Here is a 24,347-nt window from a genome sequence, read left to right on the forward strand (position 1 = left end):
GTGTGTATCCTGGAGGTGGGCGAACACCTCCCGTCCTGTGGGGGGCCTCGTGTTATCTTCAGTGATGCTTCGCCAATGGGCCAGCCCACCTTAAAGGGGGCTAAATGCTGAGGCACAGCAGTAAAACCAGAATTCAATGAGGCTCACTCTGACAATTCCTTCTAATTCCCAGCCAATCGCTGCTCTGGTCCTCTCTGCCCTTTAACCACGCCCAAAGCTACAGCAGGCTAGTGTTTGTATTATCGTTGCATTAGTCCAAGCTCTCAGAAGCTCCTGACCATGCCTCTCGACTGGGCTTCTCAAAGGCTAACTGAGGATGTAAAACAGCTTCTGGAACCAGGGCAAGCACTTTTGGTATTTACAGTCACAACAACACATCTGACTCCCAGGCGGTCATAAGATCTGATCAGAGACTGCAGCTCAGCAGTTGCAAAGATGCAACTCTATGAGCAGGTTCAGAAGAAAACAGCGCCCTCAAAAGAGTAAGCCCAAGTGACGAGAGTGCTCCTGTTAGGCACTCAAGCGCCTCTTAAAAGGCCTGCCAGCTGTGGGACATCTGTTTTTAAATTGAGCAGCCAGTGCAAATAATACTGGAATCTTCCATGTCAAATCAATCCCGATAATGACTGCCAGGGGTTAGGGAAGAGGAGGGGGGCAGGACGGAGGGAGGTGTGGTTAGTGGTCATAAAAAGGCAACATGGGGCATCCTAGCGGTGATGGAAATGTTCTGTTTCTTGATTGGGATGGTGGAGACACAAACCTACCCGTGACCAAACTGCCTAGAACTGCATGCACATGAGTTCTAGGACAGCCAGGGAGTCTGGGGGGCTGCAGCAACGTCAGTGTCCTTCTTGTGACCTTGCACTATTGTTTCATAAGATGCTACTCCTGTGGGAGACTGGGCAAAGGGTATGCGGATCTATCTGCCTTGTTTCTTACCACGCATGTGAATCTCTAATTATTTTGAAATGCAAAATTTAACATATAAAAGCCACCTCTGCTATGTAGAATATGAGAGAGTGCTAACTTATGACCATGGTGGGTCCAAACAAAAGATGGAAAGCTGAAAGAAATTTAGTCTCTGAATCTAGACCTCTTAAAAGGGCTGTCACCCAAGTCAGACCCATAGTGGCCTCGACCAGCACACAGCTGACCGCACACCACCCACGCACACCCCCGCTGAAGCCCTCTGACTTGTTTGCTCACAGACTCCAGCTGCCTTCCCACTTGTCACATGGTAGTATGCTGACCTTGGGAAAACTCACTCATGTTCCGAACTAAGTGGCAATTATCGCAAAGATCATTTTTAAGTCAAAGTCAAAACACTCAGTGCTGTGTCTACAGTGGGCCCGGCAATGCTGCATGTCCACCCATTCACCTTTTTACACTAAATACATAAATCACTGGAAAGTATGAATATAAGTGCTAATGCCCACTCTTCCAAAAGGTTTAGTCATCATTTCTTTGCAGGAGACCATGCAAGGAATTTCTCCCAAGGCCAGGGACAGTCAAACTCCCAGGCATTCTGCTTTAATGTGGAAACCATCACTTCCCTTTTTCACAAAACTGCAACATCTAAAACCAACTGAGAGCTGTTAGCCTCGCATTTAAATGGCTGTGTTTGTTCTTGCCAGGCTGCTAGAAGGGACAAACTGAGCCCCACAGTTCTTTTCAAGTTCTGCAAAGAAAAGCAGGAATGCGCTCTGTACTCACCGATGTCATTGCTGCGGTCCGAGAGGTCCTTGTCCAGGATGCCGGATATCGAACTGCTCACCAAGTCAATCTTTGGACCATCACCCCTACATTAAAAACACAAGTCCAGGCGTTTAATAATTGGTGTGTATCCTTGTTATTTTGTCAGCTTCCTTGCTGTACGCAAGTTAGGGAGGGGGCTGCGTGCGGGTCAGGCCACGCTGTCGCCTGGGGGGGGGGGGCCAGTGGGAGCCAACGAGCTGTCCAACCACATGGGCCTTGGTACAAACCGGCCGACAGAGTGGATGCCCTCCTCTCCCGCACACATTTTCAAAGATGGCTATTTTAATAACGACTGTTCAGCAGTGCACCTTCAGCCACAAACCCTCCTGCTGGTCCGCAGGGTGCGACGTAGGGCCTGCTCCCGCCCCATGGCCAAATAAGCACCAGCAAACGATAACCAGGAGCTTCCCTTTTAAGGAGCCAGGAATTTAGCCAATGCTGCTTGTCAAAGGTCGGCTACTTTTAACCTTGGGAAAAAAGGTTTCTGGCCTGAAGCTGAGGCATCAGCCTGGCTGTTGACAGGCACAAGGTGTCAAGTTGAGGTCTGGCAGCCTGAAAGCTGGCGCCGGGGCACAGGCCTGTAAAATGAGACAGTCGTTGGGTGGGTGCCTCTATGCCCATCAGGACACGAGAGACTTTCCTCTGTATCTGGGCTACGAGCAGCCCTTTGGGATGGGGACAGGCCCCCAAGATGATGAAAGAAACAGCCTAGTCGGGCATAAGTAGAAGGTTTCTCCAAATTCCTCCAAAAGGGCAGCTCTTTGGACCCTTTAGTGGGGAGTGAGCCCTGAATGAGATTACTCAAGGTCTGTGATGGCAAGTGAAATAGGAGAAGATCCTCGTCCTTAAAATGAGAGGGAGAAGCCAAGGAGTTGTTCCCAGGAAAGCAACAGAAATCGTCCATCTCACAGTCCCCGGTGGTCACCCTGTGGCTAAACTACACAATGAGTAACAGATGCTCCATGAGCACTTGACCAATGCCCATCACACTGGGGGCAATGAAAGGGCCAAGCCAGGTGGTACCTACTCTAGATGGTCTCATGGTCTAAATGGGAGAAAGAGACAGACAGACACCTATAAGCCCACATGGGACAGGCTGTGTAAGATACAGGCACATCGAAGTCCTATGGGAAGAAAGAACAGGGTCCATGCAGGGATGTGCATGGCAGGGCCAGGAGCACACGCAGGAGGTGGTGTGACAGTTGGGCCTTGGAGGAAAAGGGAGAGAGGACATATCTGTAAGAGGCATGAGGGAGCAAGGACTTCAGGGTAAGGGGCAGGGCCCGGTGTGGCCAGGGGTTCTCAGGGCTAAAGCTTGAGGTCCCCAGAGAGTAGTGAGAGGAGACAGGCTGGGCTGAGTCCCACAGGGTCCAGTCTGTTCTGGAGGCAGTGCGGGCGGAGGAAAGCAAAAGTCAGTGGACCTGTGGGAGGTGACAGGGCAGACTGCTGGGTTCCTTCCTCAAGAAGAGGTGGTGGGGCGGCATTCAGTGAGACAGGCATATCCCGGCAATGGCGGAGAAGGCCCAGTGGAAGAAGGTCCGCCTCCCTCAGCTCCCAGATGAATAAGACTGACTCTCAACCTCAAGCACTCGCAGCCAGAAGATGAAAGGTGAGAACTCTAGGGAACCAGGGCTGGGCCAAAAGGCCTGGTCTCCATCTGGAGAAAACCCAGCTCTCAAGCTGTGTGTGTGTGCATTAGGAGACTGCCTCACTTCAACCTCTTAAGGCTGTGAGCCCCCCTGGGCCAGGTTTCCATAGCAGACCCCCTCCACCCGCTGGCTACCAAGGCTCAGGCCCCACCGGGCACACTGCCCTGGACAGACACCGAGCCGATAGGAGCGGCGGGACTGAGGACATTTATTTGAAGGACTTTTATATAGCCATTAAAATGATATTTTCAAACAATTCGTGACAACAGGGACGAATGTTTATGTTACAATGTCAAGGGACAAACGTAAGTTAAAGATGACATACACATCATGCACATGCACCTCCACACCCTTCTGATAGAATAGAAGAGAGAATTTGTTCAAGGTTGGAAAAATATGTGTATTTGCAGTGGTTATTCCTGGGGAGTCTGATGAGTGATTTTTAGCACTCAGCTCAGCACCTGGTACGTGGCAGGAGCTCAAAACTACTTGTGGAATGAATGAACATTTGCCCTTTTTTTCCTGAAGTGAGAATGCATTATGTATCTGTATAATAATTCCAATTTTTTTCCAAAGGACATAAAGTTGCATGACATTCAGCATGATCACATCTATGTAAAACCAATGAAGAACAAACCAAATCATACACAGGAAAAAGATGGGCAAGAAACAGTCCAAAATGTTAACAGTGGTTGTCTTTGGGATAAGACTATAGGTGAATTTTTCCTTCCTTTTAAAGTTCTGTTTTTTTTAAGCTCACGTTTAATAGCAGAGGTTCGCACAATTCAGGCAGCTTATGTTCACTCTCCTTTCTCCCCGACAGGATCATTCAGGTAAAAGATGAGATTGCATGGCCCCTACCTACAAACTCTCCTCTAAGAAACTTCCCAACCACAGGTGCCCTGTGATCACCTGTGACCACACCTGGAACTCACCTGGGAACCAGATAGGGGAATGTGGAGTTACAAATCCTAGACCTGAGAGGTCCAGGTCATGAGGAACCCCCTCACCAAGAAATACAAAGGACCACCCCTGCATGACCCCTCCCCAGACTGTAAAGCACCAGCTGTATTCTGACAGGAAGGAGATTGGGGTTCCCCCACCATCTCTCTAAATGAGCCCAGATCCCTCATGCCAAGAGCAGACACAGGCTTGTGACTGAAATGATCTTCTATACAGGGCCAGCGGCAAGACTATTTTGAAAACACAGTAGGTGTAGCTTAAAAAAGGTTCTGATCCTTCCAAGTAGGGAAGCTGCAGCTGGTGTTTTGACAGTGTTCAGACTGTGGGTGTGGAAGCATTTTACAATGTCTATTTGTAAATGCCTTTCACTGTATTTATAGACGCTTACAACAATGCTAATGAATTTCAGTTTTGAAAAATACCAGAATTTCTGAAATTCTCCAAAGCTCATGTTTGAAGTGGCTGACACCCAATGAAGCTGGAGCCCTCCATGGTCCCTGTTCTCCTCCACTCGGCCCAACACACGGGTACCGTTTTGGCAAAAAGGATGTTACTAAATTCAACCAAAGAGGAAAAAGCTCATCCTTTTGTAATTTACTAGCTCCTGCAAGGATTTTTTTTTTTATGGTGCATTTCTATGCCTGCAGCTGTTAAATAAAAGGAGAAAATAGAAGAAAGCAGGCATATCACCATGTATCCAAAGATATCAGAACAAGGCTGCTCTTACTCATCTCTGATTTTTAAATCAAAATAATGTTACTTTCTTGTATTTCTTCAGCAGTGTTGGTTATGGTCGCAAATGACTGGCATAGGCAACTAGCCACTAAGAGTCCCCTTGCTTTGCTGGCCAGGGAACTTAAATCGCAGAGAATGGGTTGACCAGCCCAGGGACGCCCAGCAGGTATAAGTGGAACGGACAGTCCCACAGAAAGAACAGCAGCACCTGTGGTTTACTGACCACCTACCAAGAGCTAAGCCCTGTTCGTGCATGATTCAGGTGCCCCAGCTGCCTCTTGAAGTACCTTCTCTGTGGGGTGGACACGGGGCCGCACCTCCCAGAGCCCCTTTCTGTGAAGGGCTGGTCACCCCTGCTGCTGGGAGTGCTATCAGCCTCTCCGGGGACCACCTCAGCTGCAAGGAGCCCCTCAGCCTTTCCAGGGCGGCCCATACTCCACTGTATAAAAGTCTCAGCCATCTCAGTCTGATACAGGACAACTCAGAGAGGTCATTTTAGCCCCAGAGCTCCTGTGGGGTTGGCTGAGGCCTTGGTGAACTAGCATCACAACCTGACCTCTCCCTCTGCCCAACGCGGCTTCCTCCTCCCTCCCCACAGGCACGGATGCTGCCTCAAGACTGCGACCTAGAGAAGCCTACCTGTGAGCCCTTCTTTTTAACCTACAGATCTGGAAACTCAGGCTTGACGAGATGAAGCTGCCTGCTGACAAAGGTCGCAATAGTAGTAGAGTGCTGGGGTCGGGATCTGAACCTACTAACTTGGACTCTGGAGCTCCAGGTCTTGATCACTTCTCAAAGCTGCTTCACTCAGCCTCCTGGTCCTGGAGATGGTGAGTCACCAAGGATGCCAGGCAGCCTGTGTCACTGCAGCTCAATGCCAGCTGGGTAAATCCCCTTTGCTCCCTGAGTTAAAGAGTATTAATACTAAACACAAATCACACACCCGACCCGCCCAGAGGGGCCTGGTCTTCCCACTCAGACCCGAGACACGAGACGGGGCGTGTGAACAGTTGGAAACATGGAGGACGTGCCATGTGCATCCCTTGAGAACATGAACTCAGCCAGCGGCATGGCCCAATTTAGCCCAAGTTGGGACAGTTAAGCCAAGGCATGTGGCCTGGAAAAGATGTTGAAGTGCACAGGAAGCTGAGGCAAGCAAACAAGTACATAAGTACACGAGCAGCAGCACTAACGGCAGCAACTAAAAACCACCAAAAAGACCTCACGACCCTTCTGGAGGTGAGTGGGGATGAAGGGCAAAAACAGAGTCCACGGCTTCCTACCGAGCAAAAGACCCCAAGCCCAGATGATTTTGGCTCTTTTTGGCAATCTCCCCTCCCTGCCCTCAAAAGGATCACTTATCCTAATGTAAATATTTGGGTTTTAACTGCCTAAACATTGTCATAGGGGGCTAAAAAAAAAAAAAGGCTGAGAAAGAAAGAAAAGGAAAAAGAAATAGAAAAGCCCTGTCCCCTGTACTCTGGAAACCAGCCCCTCTTGAATCCTCAGTTTTTCTCCAGCTTTAATCCCACCTAGGAGTTGTCTACTAGTACGGATGGAGGATGGCAGATGGCAGGTGTGAAGGTCCTAAAGGAACAACTGGAGTTACCCTCTGTTCTCTCTTGCTCCAACCCCGCAACCTTCTTTTATCAGCCCCTTCGAATGTAAAACCACTCAGTCCTACCGCTCACCTCCCTCATCCCGGGCCAGTCGCGCTGAGGATGCGAGGCCAATGGAAGTGAGCACTTCCTCCCTGCTTTCCCGGCTGCCCACTCATCACATCTCAGACTTGGGCTCTGACCATTAAAATTGGGTAGAGATTACCCAGCTCAAGCCCCCATTTTATTACAGACAAGGGTCCTGTGCTCCAAGGCCAGAAGTTATGTGCCCAAGGTCACACAGCTAATTGGTGGTGGAGCTGAAACCAGACAGAGAAGCTTCCTGACACCAAGTCCTGTCTCTGCCCACCACACTTGGGATGGTAATAATCAAAATGCACGTTTGATGCTTCTGGAGATCTTTCTCAAATAAGCAATGATAAGAGGGCTCCGCCCATGGGTGGAGGTAGCAAGAGACAAGTCAGTCTTTCAGAAGCCATCTGCACTGGGCCATTACTGCCCCAGAGAGGTTGAATCCTTCCTTCAGGAAAGGATAAAATGTAGCAGCAGAGAACTCCTCCCTCCCCTCTCCCAGGAATTCAGATCCCAAGTCCCTGCTGATCCTGTGGAGTCCCTACATGCCCACCTTGTGGCCTAAAATGTCCCAGGAATCCCAGGTATCTTTTGACTGCAAACTTCCTATCTCAATGTGGGGTAGCCCGAGTGAGGCCAGGGGCGCAAGAAGCGGGAACCAGAGTGGTTTTCCTGGCAGCTCTCCCCTTGCATTGCGTCCTTGTTCAGATGAGTACAAATAGGCCTGGCTATTTATAGTTGGTGAAGACACACTGGAAGGTGATGGGACATTGCCCACTCAATTCCCCTCCAAATTTCTGTTCTTTGTGCAGACTGTGTGAGTGTGTATGGAAACAGGCCTCCATCCAGAGCCCAGCCAGGGCATGATAAGCCCCACAACCCTGAAGGCAACGGGATGACGTTACCCGCAGCCCTCATCTGCAAACCCACAGCTGGGCATCATGGAGGGGCAAGGAAGGGGCTTTTCAGATGCCTGGATGGGGGAATCTCACTATCATGCAACTAAGCTGGTGGAGTGTCACCAGGAGGAAGAGTATCCAAAGCAACAGCCCGTGGGAAAAGCTTTATACAAACCAATTAGTACCCGGCATGCATGAGGTGTTAGTATCTCCTCATGATCCCTTGCCTGCCCTTGGCCATCACCAGCAAGAAAATCAATGTGGCTCAGCCTGGGCTGAGGCTAAACCCATCACTACTGTTGGATCTCGCTGCAGGGAATACAATTCATTCTAGATGTGGGTGGAAAGAAATCTCAGAGAGGTTATACATACAAATGAAGTAAGGCCAGCAAATAATACAGACGTTTCTACAATGTAACAAGGTATTTGCCCCCATGCCCTGTGGGATTCCTTGCTCCATAAATTACCTGCCCTCCCTCAGTCCCCAGCCCTCCCTGAGCACTGGCTTCCGCTGACGCCCTCGCGGCTTCCTCTTTCAGTCCCTAGAGTCTTCTGGATGTGCGGTCTGAGGGCGTCCGGGTTTCCTCGCTCCCTCAGGACTACCAAGCATAACCCGCTTGTCACCACGTGGAAACTCCTCTCCCTCCAAGGTCACCCACTGAGCTCTCTCTAGGGAGGAAGAAAGATTTGCTGGGGGCCTCACAAGTGCCAGGCGAGGAACTAGGTGTCCTAGGTGTGGCGGCGGAAACTGAGTGTCAGGGAGGTTGCGTACCTTGCCCAAAGCCACGGGATAAGGAAGAAGAGGAGTGGGGCTTGGACCCTGGTGTGTCTGGCTCCAAAGCCCAGGAGGCAGTGAGTGGGCAGGAACCATGTCTGGCCTGGTTAGCATAGTTAACTACCACCTAGAAAAGGGCCTGGCCAAATGGAGGCACTTGATGAATTTCTGTAATGAATGAATGACACCACATAGATGCACACACACTCACTCCTCTCTTATCACTGAATCCATCCATATCTAGCACCCATTTTCCATCTTTGTCCCACAGCCGAGTTCCTCACAAGTCTACATATACTTGGTTGCCTGCTCGGTTTTCCTTCGACACAATCCCAAGTCTGCCCCCAACCACTGAACAGCAATGGCTTGACTGGGATTACCAAGGGCCAACTCGTGACCAAAGCCTATGGGTGCCTTTCTGCCACCCCGGCTGGCACTTTGGTGGCAGTTCTCACAGTGCAGTCGGCTAACCAGCAGGAGCAGCTGCCCTGGGAGTTTGCTAGAAATGCAAATTCTCAGGCTTTAACCCTGACCTCCTGAATTAGAAACTTGGGGAGCAGCATTTGGGTTTTAACAAGCCGGCAGGTGATGGCGATGCACACTCAAGTGCGAGATCCCCTGGTCAGTAAAGGCTCTACATCCGGCTTCCTCCGGCTTCCAGGAGCTCACAGCCCACCCACCCTTGCCCATGGCTCCCCGTCCTTCCTGCCCTCTGTAAATAACAATTTTCCCCACCGTCATCTTCACTCTCTCCTCTACTTCTCCATAATCCCCTGGAGTGATGATAGCCATCCCGTGCTTGTAACTACCATCTATGAGCCAGCGACGCCCACCTCTGTAATTTCTAGCCAAGCTCTCCCTCCTGAATTCTCCGAAGACATGTCTTGGTCCTGACTTGTAGAAAAGAAGGCAAACACTCAAACACCACACACGGCCTCCCTAGGAATCTTTGAAAAGACATTTAGAATACTTGAGTAATCCAAACTCAGAATGATGGCCTGACCACCCAGGTGCACGTTTTATCTGCCTGCTTAGGGCAACATTTGCTTGCACTCTAGCTGTCTCCTGTGCTCTCTCTCTCTTTTTTTAATTTGATTGATTAGTTTCTAGCTAATAAGAGTAAAGATCTCTGTTAATGCTTTCTTTTGCTGTGCATGGGGACCACACACCTCACAGAGCCACCAGGACCCTAGAAGCTTATTTTCTGCTAATTTGTATCCTGAGGGGCTTGAAGCAGCTGGGATGCCTGTGTAAATCTAAAGAAAAATTAACTTCCGTGTGGGTAAGTTGGTCTCCAGAGAGACATTTGCCCTCCCCTAAGCACTTAGTTGATATTTGGCATCTAAATGTTTACTTAATCTTTGCCTCAAGCTAAAATGTCTCAGAGCTCAACAGTCACCCATCTCCCAGTGCTTCTCAGATACCCAGGGCTCCCTCTTCATTACAAGGAAGACATCTGCAGCTCCACTGCCCCCTCATCCGTGTTCTAGTTCTCTCAGGATAGCCTTCAGCCTTTCACAGGAAAGGTATCTGGTGTGTTGAAGATTTAAAGCAACAGGCCATCTCCAAGTGGCACAGGTCTGGGAAGTCACGAGGCCTCATGTCCACAGCCTGGTGTCCAAGACCCAAATGCCCATCTTCTTACTGAGATGCCTTCTCTGACACAGGCTTCCACATCTGAAGTCAGCGGACAGTGTCCTCTGGAATGTTCGAGTCGCAGCAACCGACTCCTCCCATTGGAAACCTCTTGACCGAATGCCCCCTGACTATTGAACCTTGCTTGTCACTGACTGTCATCAACTCCCAGAACACACCGACATCCACCTGGGTGGATATGGGCTCTAGAACATCAGCCTCACATCACTTCAGCTCTTGCCATCTTCCTGAGCTTATGACAGCCACGTGGGTGATCCATCCCCAGTGTCAGCCCTTCCTGTCCCCGGTCCCTTCAGCTGTCATGACCTTCATCCATCCTCAGTCACCCACATTCAGGGCCCCTCCCTCTGTGGATACGTGCATCTTCAGACCTATTCTGCATCTGAAATTGTGGGCACCATCCTTCCCCTTTTGACCAGTATCTCCCGTATTTCTGGCCATTGACTTCTCCCACTTCCTGCTCCCACTCCAGCCTTGCTCACTTCACCTCCTCTTACTTCTTTTAGCTTCACTTCCTTCTCCTCCATCTCAGACCCTCTATCACTCAACTCCCCACCACCCCCCACCACCAGCCCCACCCATCCCCACCCTGCCAGTCACCTGCCCCTCCACTCAGAGAGCACTGGCTGCTTTGTGCTATGGCCGACAATGGGCACAGCTCCCTCGCAACTGGGACCAGAGGTCCTGCTCCCAGCTTGCCTGCTCTTTGTGAATAAAACAAAAAATTATTACAACTTGGGGTGTCTGGGTTTGGGAGAATTAACAAACCTTTTCTGGTCTAACCAGCCTGCTTCTACCTCTTTCCCTGTTGGGTTTATTTTCTTTTGAAGGCACACACCTGTTCTGCCCCTCAGGTTTCTGGCTCGCTGCCTCCCACTGCAGGCAAATTGCTAGAGCTCAGGACAACCTCCTTCTCTTCAGCTTTTCCTTGGATTTTTCTGTTATGATCAAATATCAAAACAAATGAGTAAGCTCTATACTTTTGAAACTCCACCTTCTCAAGTGTGAAGACAGGGGCACACAGAATGCTCTTTGTACCACAACTACCTTAGTTATGTCATGGGCTGGATGAGATGGGCCAACCCTGTCTTCACACTGTGAGATGGTAACTGACGCAGCCTCAAGGCATGGAATTTCAAACAGAAGAGGCACTTCTGACCCAGAGGAATCTCCTATCATCATTCAGTTTTTCAATTGACTCTGTATGAATTTTTTTAAAGTCTTTTTTTCCTGTTAAAATTCTACCCCTATTTACTGTCTGGAAGTAAGTGTGTTAATGACCGCTGCTTGCTGAGATGGACACAAAATCACACCGGTGGTCTAGTGCCCGTAGACATGAGCGCGATTCCTGAAGGCCGTGATCTGCAGTGACTGAGCCCCACCGTTACCAAGATCCAGAACAGTGCCTGGTACACAGTAGTCCCTCAATCCATTTTTGTTAAATAAACTCATCTAAAAATGACTCCTCTCTTCCTAAACTTCTGTATCCCTTTTTCTAAAAGATGCTAGCTCCTGTTTAAATAGAAAGAAATGGATCTCTTCTGGAAGCCACACTTGGCAGCGAGCTTTCTGGCTGGCGAGAGGAAGTTTGAGCCCAGACACTGCAGCTGGAGCGGCAATGCCTTGTTCCCAACAAGAATAGCAAACAGTGACTGTGTGTCCATGTGTTCAACCATCCGTCCATCTACCCATCCGGTCAGGTAAATCCTGGTGACGATTTGGGTTGGCACAGCAGACAATACCCCTTCTCCAGGGCACCAGTGACACAAAACTGTGTGACCGACGTTAACATTCCTACCTCAACTAATTTGACAGAATGAAACAAGTTCATAAACCAATATATGGGTTGGTTGTTCAATGTAACTGCTCAGCAAAAATTATGAAGGGCACGAGATACTAAGAAACAGTAAGTCTTTCTTTGATCTTAAGTTGTTTCATGTTGAAATCTATGGCACACTAGGTGACTTAGAACATAAGACACACACACTACAGAGCTTGTACAGGGGCTGGGAAGGATGACAGCAGAGCAAAAGTGAACAAAATGTAAGCCCTGACACCTCCCCGCCTTTGAGGAACCATGGCATTCAACAAGTGTATTAAATGAGCCACTACCATATGCTCAACCCCATAAAGCATGTGGAGATGACAAAACACACTCCTGATCTGCTTTAAATCTGGTAAAGGAGTCCGGGGGTGTGAGCAACCCAAGTGGCAAAGCCTGGGGCCCTGCACCAGGCTAAACATGGGGTGTCAGGCATTCGGAGGAGAGAGCAATCGTGAGTGGTAAGAAAAGGCTTCCAGAAGAGGGGCATGCTAACTGGGCTCTGAAGTCAGGGAGCATGAACAGGTGCACAAGAGGCAGCCAGGGAAGGAGGGAGGCACTATTGCAAACCCAGGAGAATCCAGACCTGGGGTTCCCACAACATGGATGGAGGCCAGCCGTTGCGCCATCACCTGAAAGCTTATTAGAGATGTAAATCCTAGACCAACGGAATCAGCAACCCTGGGGGCGGGGCCCAGCAAGGTGCGCAAACAAATTCTCCGGGTGACTCTGATGCACGCGCAGGTTGGAGAACCACTGAGTTGGAGCGAGCACTGTCCTCCTTTCAACTGGCTGAGCAAACGGCCAGAGAAGGTTGCTGCTTCCCAAGCGCTCCCAGCCTTGCCCAGGTCTGGCACTTTCTAGGATCGTCAGGAAGGAAGCGTGGGGCTTTCCTCTGCTCTCTCCTTTCTGTAAACCAGTGCCTTGGAGGTGGGGCAGCCGCAGGCAGAGTGGGAGGTCGGGGGCCTCTCCCAGGCTGCTCAGATGTCACACACAATGTGAAGAACAGCTACGCTTCCCACTGGCTTCTGTATGAACATTTCCTGTGCATCTTTCTCGGTGGCTCGGACTTCAAATAGACAACTGGATGTTGGGTGAGCCGGAGGCAGGGAAGAGCTAGGCAGAGGCGGGAGGTAAACGGGGCCTCTGTGAACCCAGGGGGTCGGCCGTTACCATTCGCTCCCTGCGTCGGTGCAGGGCTAATCGATGGCTCGCAAAGCCTGCACCTATCTCATAACGAGACAGTTGAGAGTAACCTTCGAAGGTGAAGAAGCCATTGGAATTGCACTTCTCTTCAGATCATATCATTAGAGAGAGCAGCAGAAATATTCTGGAAATTGTTGTTGACTTCACCGACGTGACTGCGGCCCCTGGAAGACTATAAGCACTCGGCAGAGCGCGGCTTCAGTGCTCCTTTCACCCGCCACCAGGTGACGCGCGCCCTCTGCTGCTCCGTTCTCCCTGCGTGTGGAGCTCGTATTTTCTTCTGAAGCACCTAGGTTGATATAACCTTTTCCTTCTAAAGAGAGAGCTTCTGGGCCAACTATGCTACTGGGGTGGCCCTTGCTAATGTCATTTGGGCTATCAAGTGGCCCCATCGTGCACATGCCAGTCAGCAGCAGAAGTCACAACCTGTAGGAGCCCAACCAACTCAACAGTGGCCCTGGTCCCATCAGTGTCTCTGGGGGCCGTCATTTGATTGGACCTGGGGAGATATCTGCAGAACGACCCAGGTAAGCCAGCCGCTCCTCCAGTGGGCTCCCACACATCTGAGATGACGGCGGCTGTGTGCTTGGCCGGGCAGCCGGCCTTCCGCACGCAGGCTCATGTGCGTCCAGCACGGCTGGCTGAGATTCGAACATCTCACAACCACTCACACGACTGCCTGCCGCTAGATTTGGGTAGGGGGGTGTTGTTGGAGTAGTAGTTAGTATTAAGAGGAAATGAATCATGCTCCGACATGGACGAACCTTGGGGACATCAGGCTAAGTGAAATAAACCAGTCACAAATAGTATATGACTGCACTGACATGAGGCATGGAGAGCAGTCAACTTCCTAGAGACAGAAAGCAGAAAGGTGGTTGCCAGGGGCTGGGAGAAGGTGGAAGAGGGAGTTACTGCTTAAGGGATGCAGAGTTCTTGTTTTGCCAAATGAAGAGTTCTGTGGATGGACGGCGGTGATAGTGGCACAACAGTGTGAACGTATTTCAAGTCACTGAACTGTAAACTTACGAATGGTTATGATGGTAAATTTTACCCTGTACTTTACCACAACTTAAATTTTTTTTCTGAAAAGTAAATGAGCTATTTTTGTTTTACTCCAGTATACCCAGTTTGATTCACAATAATACAAATGACAATAAAAGTAAAGTTGATTTGCAAGCATGGGGCTACCTACTTGGGAATTATATCCTTCCCATCCTTTCAGACACATTCCATGATCATCCTCAGCCTACAGATGGGGGAGGTGAGGTCAGGTGGCAGGACGGCTGAGGCTCTCCCTCCTCCTATGAGGTGGGGTGAGACGGGAGCCCGGAAGCCTGCCTGACTCCAACAATGAGGGCTCTGAAGCCCCAAGAGATTCTCACCACTCAGACTTAGCTCAAGAGAACAAAAATCCGGTGAGTGTGTGTTGACAGGTCCATGTAAAGACCTCTAGACCATCACCTTGCTCTGGTATATATTACATCAACTCATATAATATACACGTAATGTAGAAAGTTCTAGCAATGGACTTGTCGAGAGAAGGCAACACTTTGTGATATGCATCTCAGTTCTGGAAGGCACAATGTCTGAGTCCATTCCTAATGCATGTGTCCAGCCACCTAGTGAAAGAATCTGAGTTTTTGTCAGGCCCATCTCGGCACTCGTGCCTGTACAAAGCATGCCCCTGGCCGTTGAGGGTCTCATAGTTCAGAGCCATGATAAGATGATATTTGCCAGATGGGCTCTGGATTTCACACAGGGCTGTGCAGGCAGGGGCAGGGGAGCCTGGGAGTATGGAGGGAGGCACCCTAGAGTAGGGAGAGGGTCAGGGGACGGAGCTGCCAGTGAGACGCACAAACCCGAGACCAGCAGGACATCCAGGGATGCAGGCGGGCATGCCCTCTGCACTTCCAGTCTGAATGGCAGCTGGCCTTGCTCTAAGGAAACACGGGGGAAATCCGCATGGGTGAGAAGGGCCTAGGTGCTGGGACCTGGCTTCTCATCTGCTAATCCTGAAACCCACGCTGCACCTCCCAGCCTCACACCCACTTTTGCCTGAGCACAGGAACAAGGACCCAAGTGGCTGGAGTCCTGTGTCCCATCGCTGCCCTGCCTCACCCCACCCCTGCCCTCAGCATCAAGAGTGGAGCAGTACCTGGTGTGGGTCAGGGGACCCACTGGCCGTTCTGGCCTCCTCGGGGGCAGCGCGCCTGGTCTGCTGAGAGAGTTGGTCTTGGGTGGCCGCGGCTTTTTAGGCGGGATGGCAGGAACAGAAGGCTTCTGCAAATCCAGTTTTGGCTCTCTCTCTGGTCTTTCTTTAAGTCATTGTTCAAAGAAGCATAAAGAAGACAGGTAGATCTAGTGTAAGTGACAGTACCACAGTGAAGACTGCTTGTTCCCCGCTTAAAAAAAAAACCCTGATGCCACCTGCCAGGGTGAGGATGGGCGGTGAAGAGCGTCATCTCTTCTCTGTCAGGTTAGGAAGCCCTACGGAGCCGCAGCCCACTGTGCGCCCGTGTTCAGGCTGGTCCCTCTGCCTGAGGGCCCTTCCGGCCACTGGCCAACCTTGGAAAACTCCTACTCACACTTCATCAGGCCTACTCACCAGGCCTGGCTGAAACATGACACCGTCATGTTCCCTTCTCAACAGCTGGAGCCACCCTCAGAGGTGGACTTTCCTACTTCTTCTCCTGAGCCGCAAAGGACAGCTCTTTATAAACAGGCTCCACTCGAGGACTTTCTGGGCATCTGCATGCTTGGCATGGTCTGCAGGCTGTCAGCCCCCAAGAGTAGGGCCCACGTTTGGTCATTTCCCTAGAACCTGCGTGGTGCCCCGCACAGAGCAAGCGCTCCGTCCATGGCTGATGGGTTTGGTCAGTGACCCTTGGGACCTGCAGGGTGTAGGGAGGAAAGAGGCCTGACTTGTCCCAGGTTGGCCTGAGTAAAGCACCGTTAGCTTCACAAGAGCGGGAGCATTTCAGGGAATAACAACTAGTTCTGGAGTCTTCTGTGCACAGTTTAACCTTGGAAGGTAAACTGGAAATTCACAGGTATTTGGTTTCCAAGTGGTTTTGGAGTAAGAGCTATTTGAATGAAGTTAAAGCCAGATCTGGTGGCCAAACTGAGCAGCATTTGGTGGCAGCTTCATGGTTTCTGTCCCCAATTAGCCTTGCTCTGCATGTGGTATAAAAAGCACAGATCCATGTGCTTCTTTCTAAGGACAGAACTTCAGAGAGTCACCTACTGCAAGACGGGCAGCTTTCCTGTGTTCACTGGGAAGGTGGGACTCTGAACACATTTTCCTTGCAAACACAAACTCATGTTGTCTGGGTGACCAGGCCGATTGGCAAAGCTTCAAGAAGTCTATCAGGGATTATACAGATATCACTGTGTTCCTCCCCCACAATCTTCCAGCAGGGGAAGTTGCTCCATCCAGGAATGCTGGGAAGTCTTCTACTGGTCCACAGGGACCAGAGAAGGGGCCAGAGGAGGAAGGGCCCGGCTGAAATACAAAGAAGGGGAGATTCCTACGGCTGGGATGGGACGGGAGCTCTAGCAGCTGGCAGAACGAATGGGAGAGCGGGTTTGTGCCCACCTACTAGGGAGGCCAATTCTCAAGGTGGGGTGGGTTCACTGGTTTCCCTGGTGCTTTTGCCCAGGCTTCTGCCTTCTTGACCCACTGTGGTGCAGAACAAGGCATCATGGGAGGGGAAAGAATCAGAAGCGTGCAGCCACTTGGCCAGCCAACTGGGGTGGTTGTTCACACGTAAGCTGAGTCCATATGCTAGTCAGCACGGAGCAGAGCAGGCAGTGTCCTCAGCACAGAGCCTGGCTAGGAGCCAAAAACCAGCCAGGTGTCCTCTGTGAGGACAGGGGCACTGTTTGGTTATATCATGACGCATACTTTTACCAAAGAACTATTTGTACAGTACACACTTAGAGCTCTTTTCTCAGTGGTCTGTGACATAGACCTGGCCTTGACAATGAGGTGCCACAACTCAAGGTTTAACTGTTCACTGTGAGAGACAGAAGTACAATTTCTTAAGAACTCACCATGTTGGTCAAACTTTTGGCAGGCTGATATAAAATATTAAATTTCACACTAAAATTTCATGAGGCCACCTAGGAGCACCTCCAAAGAATTTCATTAATTAATTCAGCATTTCTCTTGTGACTCACAAATAACTGCTTTTTAAAATGGAATTTGCTCTGCCTCCTGTTCATAATAATAACATCACAGTTTTACCATAAAATGTGTGATCAATCAAACCTTAGACACCTAATAAAACAAGTCCTCTCACAGCATACAGATTTCTTTGGGAGGAACACTCAGACCGTGGGAGTCAAACACATTCATAAAACTGACTGTGTGATACAGGTTAAGGTACTTCCTTGAAGATGACATCTTTGACCCCCCTTAAGGGAACTGTGGGCACTGGGCTGCTTCTCCCAGTTTTGCCATGCCACCCCTCCCTCAACATTCCTGACCAAGGACATGTCTCTGTAATATAGTAGCCAGAGTCCAAGGCCCAGCAGAGACTGACCGTTTTCATTTGTCTGGATGGGAATTTCTCTAAGCCACATCCACCCATCACCAGTTAATGAGCACCTGGGGCACCAAGCCGGATGGAAACCACAGCAGATACATCAGGGCCCTCTAGGAACTTACAGCTGGCATCCCGACTTCGGGATGCTGCTAGTGTGGGGACGACAATGATGCAGGAAGATTGAGATGGAAGAGCCCCAAGGTGTTTTGTGACTGGGCTGGTTGTTTTTCATTTGATGAGAAATTCTGGCCCAAAGAAGCACCACATAACTCTCTCTCTTATTGCCTTGGAAACAGGAAATTAAAAAGCAATCAAAACAAAACCATAATCTTCATATTCCAAAGAAAAAGCAAATTCTGTGGGTAATCCGGACGAGCCCTGTAACAGACAGCTTTGTCTCCTGCTGTTCCGTAAGTGTCAGCGAAGACTTGATTTCATACCTTTCTCTTCTGTTCTGTTTGGAAGCGTTTCTGGTCTTTCAGGAGGTATCTTTTTAATTTCATGTTTTCTTTCAGTGGTACCTGGGGCGGGGGGAAGGATAACAACCATTAGGAAGTGTTCCTCCCATCCATTTATTAGACATACTAGCATTTTAAATATTTATCAGGTATGGCAAAGTCAATAGTTTTTTTTTTTTCCTAAGCTGAGTGCTAGTGTTATCTGGCAAACACAAGCTGCTTAGAAACAGAGCAGAAGCCATTGCTGGCATATGTCATTAAGTTGCTTGCCTATACGTCCTTTATTTATAAGAAAACCACTAATATTTCTTGGTATTTAAATCTGACTTTCTTAGGCATCAAAGTAGTCACAGGAAATCACTTGGTGTGGGTGGGGAATGTATATAAATAAGCAAATCCATGGGCATAAGAAGATTGCTTTTTCACACTACCAAATTTGGACTGGTTTGTTATGTAGCAAAATTAACCAGAACATGTATTTTTTAAAACTGGATTATAGTTGACTTACAATATTGTATTAGTTTCAGGTGTACAGCATAGTGATTCAATATTTTTACACATTACATAGCATAAAAAGTTATTAAAATATCACTGGGTATATTCCTAGTGCTGTACATTACATCCCTGTGACTTATTTATTTTACAGCTGGCAGTTTGTACCACTTAAACATATTTTTAAGTGGAGGGATGTGCAGAGAAGATACGGTGGTTTTCCCTAGGTCTTTTCAGTCTGCATCTGAATCCCTCAAGTATTACATTTTCCCATATGTACCAATTAACACTTCCTTTTTATGCACATGGACTGTAGCTGCTCCCTCAAGTGGGGTCTTCATCAGTGTCAGTGGCCTCAGGCACGGTAGAGCACTTGGAAAATAGATAAAGCATGAAACCCATCACAAGTGTTCCCCTGATTTATGGACTTGGGTGAGTGCTTGACAAACTCCTTACATGATCAAACCTATGGATGGATGCGTGGTAAGTAACTCTTAATTACGTATTATCAGAAGCCAAAAGAACTTAAAATAAACTCTCTTGAACACACTTTACATAAATCTCCTTAATGACTCACTATAAATTAAACACTGTACGTGATTTCTGTCAATTCCGTATCTAATTGTTTTGGGCCAAATAATCAAACTTGAGGAAAGGTGATGACAGGGGAAATGAGTGTATTTATCTCCCTGCCACAAAGTAGTTCCCAAGATCATGCAGCAGGATAAATGAGCAAGCGAGTAGTAATCTAGGAAGGTTAAATACCATCTTGCTTTGCCCTACAGAGATCCAGAATAACCTTTGGTAAAACTGTTTTAAAAGGATAAGAATTTGCCTACCATGCTACAATCTAGTCTCCTGATGAGAAGAAGTTCAGTATCACTCCTAGAGACACAGGTGAAATGAACAGTCTTCCTACCATGAAGAATCCAACCCTAGTCACATTCTAGGCTACTTGAGTGTGGACCACTTAACTCATCTCCTTGGTCTCTAACCTGTCACCAAGGCTTCAAAGGAACAGGGTCTTCAGGAAAAAACAGATCAATAGTCTGCTTTCATTTCAGCACAATGACATATTTATCCAGCCAGAACCACTAGGTGGCAAAATTAAACTGCTCGACACAAACGAGGGCGGGGGCTGAGCAGGAGATGTAATTAACATCCCTTTTCAGGGCTTAATCTCTGTAATGCTCAACTCTGCTGAAGGGAATGGGAAAAGAATGTGGGGTCCAGCTGACTTTTTCCCCTAACTTCGTGGGCCAAAAGAATGGGAAAAAAAAATCATTCCTAATAAATCTGTTGAATAAACCAATCCGGAAATGTATTCATACTTTAAATGCTATAGAAATATAATTATGAACATACAGAACTAAAAATACCCCCAGTCTTCTTCAGTTCTAGTTGTTAATTTTTCAAAATGCCACTTAACTAGTTATTCATGAAGGAAGTTCTCCCTATAATTAGTTTTTAACAATTATAAAGAGGAGCTCTATTGGGAACTACAAATACTGATCTTTATGTCTGAGAGTCCAGGGTGCAAAGGATTACCAAGTATCCAACAACATCAAGTCTTCCTCTATTATTCAACCTTGACATTTGAACCACACAGAAAAAGTGAATTAACTGGACTCCTTTCCAGATTAGAAAAGAATCATGAGGGAAAGTATTGCTAGAAAAACATTTTTGGGGGGTCTGGGGTAAGCAAAGTAAGTACAAATTTTGGTTAACCACACGGGACAGAAACTGAAAATTGAGCGCAGCTCTCCATGCACAGCGCCGCTGTGACTGTGGGAGGCAGCTCCCCTTAGGCTGACCCTCCACCGACAGGCACCGGCAAAGGAGACAATTCATTCTTCTCTCTTCAAAAGTGGTTTATTAAAAAAAGAAAAACAAAGCAAACAAAACTGGTTTATTCAAACACAAAGTCTTTGGGAGGCCAGATTTTTACCCCTGTATATCTGGGATACATTTTAATGATATGTTTATTTTTTAGGGAAAACAGTAGTATATTTAAAACCTGCCTGCTGAGACCAAATCCTTACTTTCCAATCTGGTCATCTGTGGCATGTGACTCTAAGACTCCTGAGTTCTACCAAGGATGCTATAAATATACACAGAGAGAAAGACAAACATCGTGTTGACAGAACTGAAAGGTATATTACCTGCCCCTTGCTTGATGACTGGAGCGGATGGAGGAGGTGGCTTCTTGGGTCTCTGAAAAATTAATCAAAGTGATACTACATGAGATTGTTGGCAAGCCCGGCCGCTCACATAAGGACCACAGACAGTGTTTTCTAGATGTAGTTTGGACAGTCCAGAGAAGCTCTCCAAAAAAATTGAGCAATTCTCTCTCCAGGGATGTCAGGTTTTGGCACCTTTAAACAAACACTAAAATAAATTCAGGCTGCAAAACAAAGCTCTGATGGACAAATGAAATACCATTTCCCCCTTTCTAAATTTGTAACAGCCTTCTGGAAAAGCACGGCTCAGCAAAAAATGGCCTGCAACCAGCAAGCACAATGGTACTCCTACACTGAAGCCGCATTTGCAATTAAGATTTAATCTGCTGAATAACCAAGCAATTCAGAAAGAGTCGCTGGGATGGCTCTAAATTAGATCTGCTCTGGATGTGGGACCTGCAACAAAATGCAGGCTGGGGGGCCCCTGCACCTGGGTAGGGTGCGAAGCCTTCTGCCCCTTTTCAACCCAAGGCTAGTAGGTCCCTTGCAAAGTCCCCCACAGACCAGCTGTACCCTGGAGAACAAAATGGAGTTTCTTTGCATATCAGCCACTATTTGTTTTTCTCTCTCATCCTATCACTCTGGAGGTGACGAGGCAGCAGTGCAATCAATGGCATCTCCTTGCTCACCCAGGATTGGCTGTAGATAGGAGACAGTCAAGCTGGACTTGGCAAATGTCCTGGGGCTGAGAGTCCAGCCAGGGCACAATTCTTGGACACCATTCTTGGACAGGGGAGAAGGGAGCCAAAGGCAAGGGGAGAATCATCTCATCACCTAGATCATTAAGGAAAGATGGAAACGGGGACGGTTTGCGCATATGATCCATGTCACTGCTGACACTTCAGACCCTCTCTGGGTATCATATACTTGTGACTTTAAAAAAGCTCCATGGACTCTCCTCTGCACACTGAGAATGTACTGCTGTGACACTGCTGTGGGGACCAGAGAAAGCACCCGGTCATCCTTGGCCCCACCTACCAGTGCCTCCCTGTGCCTGATACATTACCAGGGCACAGGAAGAAATGGTTTGCAGTAAGACCCAGAGAATATGAGACCCACAAAGAACCTTCTCAGGAAGTAGCACAGCATGTAGGCTCTGCATTCGATGACATCTCAGCTTTGCTCTTTACTAGCTGGGTGATTTGGCCAAGTGACCCCAAGTAAAACTACAGCATGGTGGGTAAGAGGTGGGGCTTTAAGACATGACTGTTATTACACATTGTGGCTCTTTCCATTTTTAGCCATGGACACTGGGCAGGTGACCTCACCTAGATGAATCTTCCTGACTGTAAAATGGAGATAATATTACCTCCCTCTTAGGAGGAGGAGATTTCACAAACAGAGGAAATCAGTAAGCACTGCCTTGTTCAGTCCTCGTGACAACTCTATAAGGAGTGATATTATTAGGCCCATTTTGCAGATGAAATAATTGAGGCTTCGAGAGATGAAGTCATTCCCCAGGTCACCATTAAATGGGGCAGGGGGCTGAGAATCCAGCCCAGGGCTATATGACCCGCAGGCATGCTCTTAACCACTGCGAAGGGTCCCTCCTGCCAGATGGCGTCCGCAAGACAAACTATCTCTCAGTCATAAACCACAGAGAGTTTACAAAAGCACAGGGAACTGTAGTATGTTAACATTAAGGAAAAAAAAGTATCAAATTGCAGCTACAGTATGAGCTCAACCATGTTACAATATATACAGAAAGGGGAAAAGACTGGGAAGAGAGAAATTTATAGTGCTGATCTCTTGTAGGATTATGAGTGCATACATGTGTGTTTCCTTATTATTTTTCTGTACTCTCTATATGCGTATAAACTTTATTATAAAAAGGAAAGAAAGAAGGATACTCCAAGGGCCCCTCTGCATGGGAACAGGCCCCCCCACCAGATGGATCTGTTCTGCTCACAGATCTTACCACTCTTACCCCTGCTGCCAGTCCCTTCTAGCTCTCTCCCTCGATCCTTCCTTTTGATTCCTCCCTTCTCAGTCTTTGTATAAGTTAGGCTGGGGTCGGATGTGTGTTTACATAATGAAGTTATTATTGAAACTCTGCCAATTAACCCTTCTTAACCTCAGGATCAGAGTAATATCTTATGCGTGAAACTGCCAACACCCCATGACCTGATTTTTCCCAGCCAAGCCTCAACAATGCCCACCCCCTGGATGTCTTCCTTCCTCTCTGTTGTTGGAACACTTTTCTAACCAATTTCCCATGAACCTCCACTTACTGAGGCCGTTCCCCCAGCGACCTTGCCTCAAACCACAGGGCCTCAAATAAAAAAAGACAATTACAAGTCATCATATTTTCCAAGATTACTGTTTAAAGAAAAAAAATCCTTAATGTTGTGTCAGATTTGGCATGTAGCAGACACATGAAATGCAACCGGCAGAGTGGAGGGGCACCGAGAGAGAAGGAATGGGAAGCACTGTGCTGACAGCCTTTGGAGACCAGGGTCGGGCCAAATGTGTGCTTGGATGGCAGAGGAAGGAGGCAGAGGTGTGACATTGTGCTGGGAGGCCTGGCAGCTGCGGAGGCAGGTGGGGCATTTTTGAAAGGAAGGAGCAGTTTGTGAGCTGTCTGTCTTGCATCCACCACGCTTGATCGACGCTGGCCAGGTGCCGGCTTTGCTTAGCAGCAGAGGAGGTTTACCAGTTGTTGGTCTTTTTTTCCCCCCTTGACTGATTTCACCCTCTGGTTCCATCAAATTTAGCCTTCCTGCCTCCTTGGATGAGAAATGATGCCACGTTTTCCAGAGGATATGTCTTGCAAGATAATTCTGAACAAAAATCGGGGCCAGGGTTCCCTATAGCTCTAGACCACCCCCACCCTGCAAATGATTCATAAAGTATTCACATGAGCTGACAATGATTTTTTTTCTTTGAATGCCACAGGAAGATAGGGCAGTGAGGACAAAGCAGGCAGACTGGGGAAATCTATAGCAAAATGTGGCAATAAAAAAATTCATCATGGGAGTTCATGATTCTCAAATAAGAAGACGTAAACACAACATGTAATTGATTTTCCAGGTTAAGCAGTAGGTCAACATTTTCTCTATTTAGTTAACCAGCATTAACCAGCTCCTGAAGGTGCACAGACAGAAACATCCTTTCAACTCAGTCAAGTATTTTAAGTCATGAATTTTTTAGAGGCACTTGTTCTATTTATTCTCCTCCCTCCATAGTGAAAATAAAACACTCCAGCTTCAAGCTCAGGTGGCGTCATCCTGTTCCATTTACAGACTGATGCTAAGAACAGAGGACATTACAGCTCTGAGTGATCAAAGGGTCCCCTTTAAGCTGAGAAAACTGAGGCCAGAGGGGCCATGTTAACAGCTAGTTGGTAGCTAAAATGGGCCCAGGACTCACATCTCTCAGTGTCCAGACTGGAAATTCAGTAAAAAAGAGTCAACATAAAAATGTTCATAACAAAATCAATGGGCCAACATTTTCTGATTT

At 48.2% G+C, this 24,347-nt stretch overlaps 1 protein-coding gene across 6 annotated transcripts in view; it reads right to left on the minus strand.

Moving 5' to 3' along the window:
- The window catches only part of SH3KBP1 (SH3 domain containing kinase binding protein 1), a 255,819-nt gene that overhangs the window by 30,741 nt on the left and 200,731 nt on the right, over positions 1–24,347 (minus strand). For all 6 annotated transcript variants that reach the window (XM_032475869.1, XM_032475870.1, XM_006194204.2 and 3 more), the window contains 4 exons: positions 20,811–20,862; positions 18,139–18,219; positions 15,307–15,466; positions 1,714–1,799 (listed from right to left, as the gene is read on the minus strand). In XM_032475869.1, coding sequence (XP_032331760.1) covers positions 1,714–1,799; positions 15,307–15,466; positions 18,139–18,219; positions 20,811–20,862 — 379 coding nt within the window. The remainder of the gene's footprint in view (positions 1–1,713; positions 1,800–15,306; positions 15,467–18,138; positions 18,220–20,810; positions 20,863–24,347) is intronic.

Source organism: Camelus ferus, chromosome X (assembly GCF_009834535.1).
Source record: "Camelus ferus isolate YT-003-E chromosome X, BCGSAC_Cfer_1.0, whole genome shotgun sequence".
Lineage (NCBI taxonomy): Eukaryota > Metazoa > Chordata > Mammalia > Artiodactyla > Camelidae > Camelus > Camelus ferus.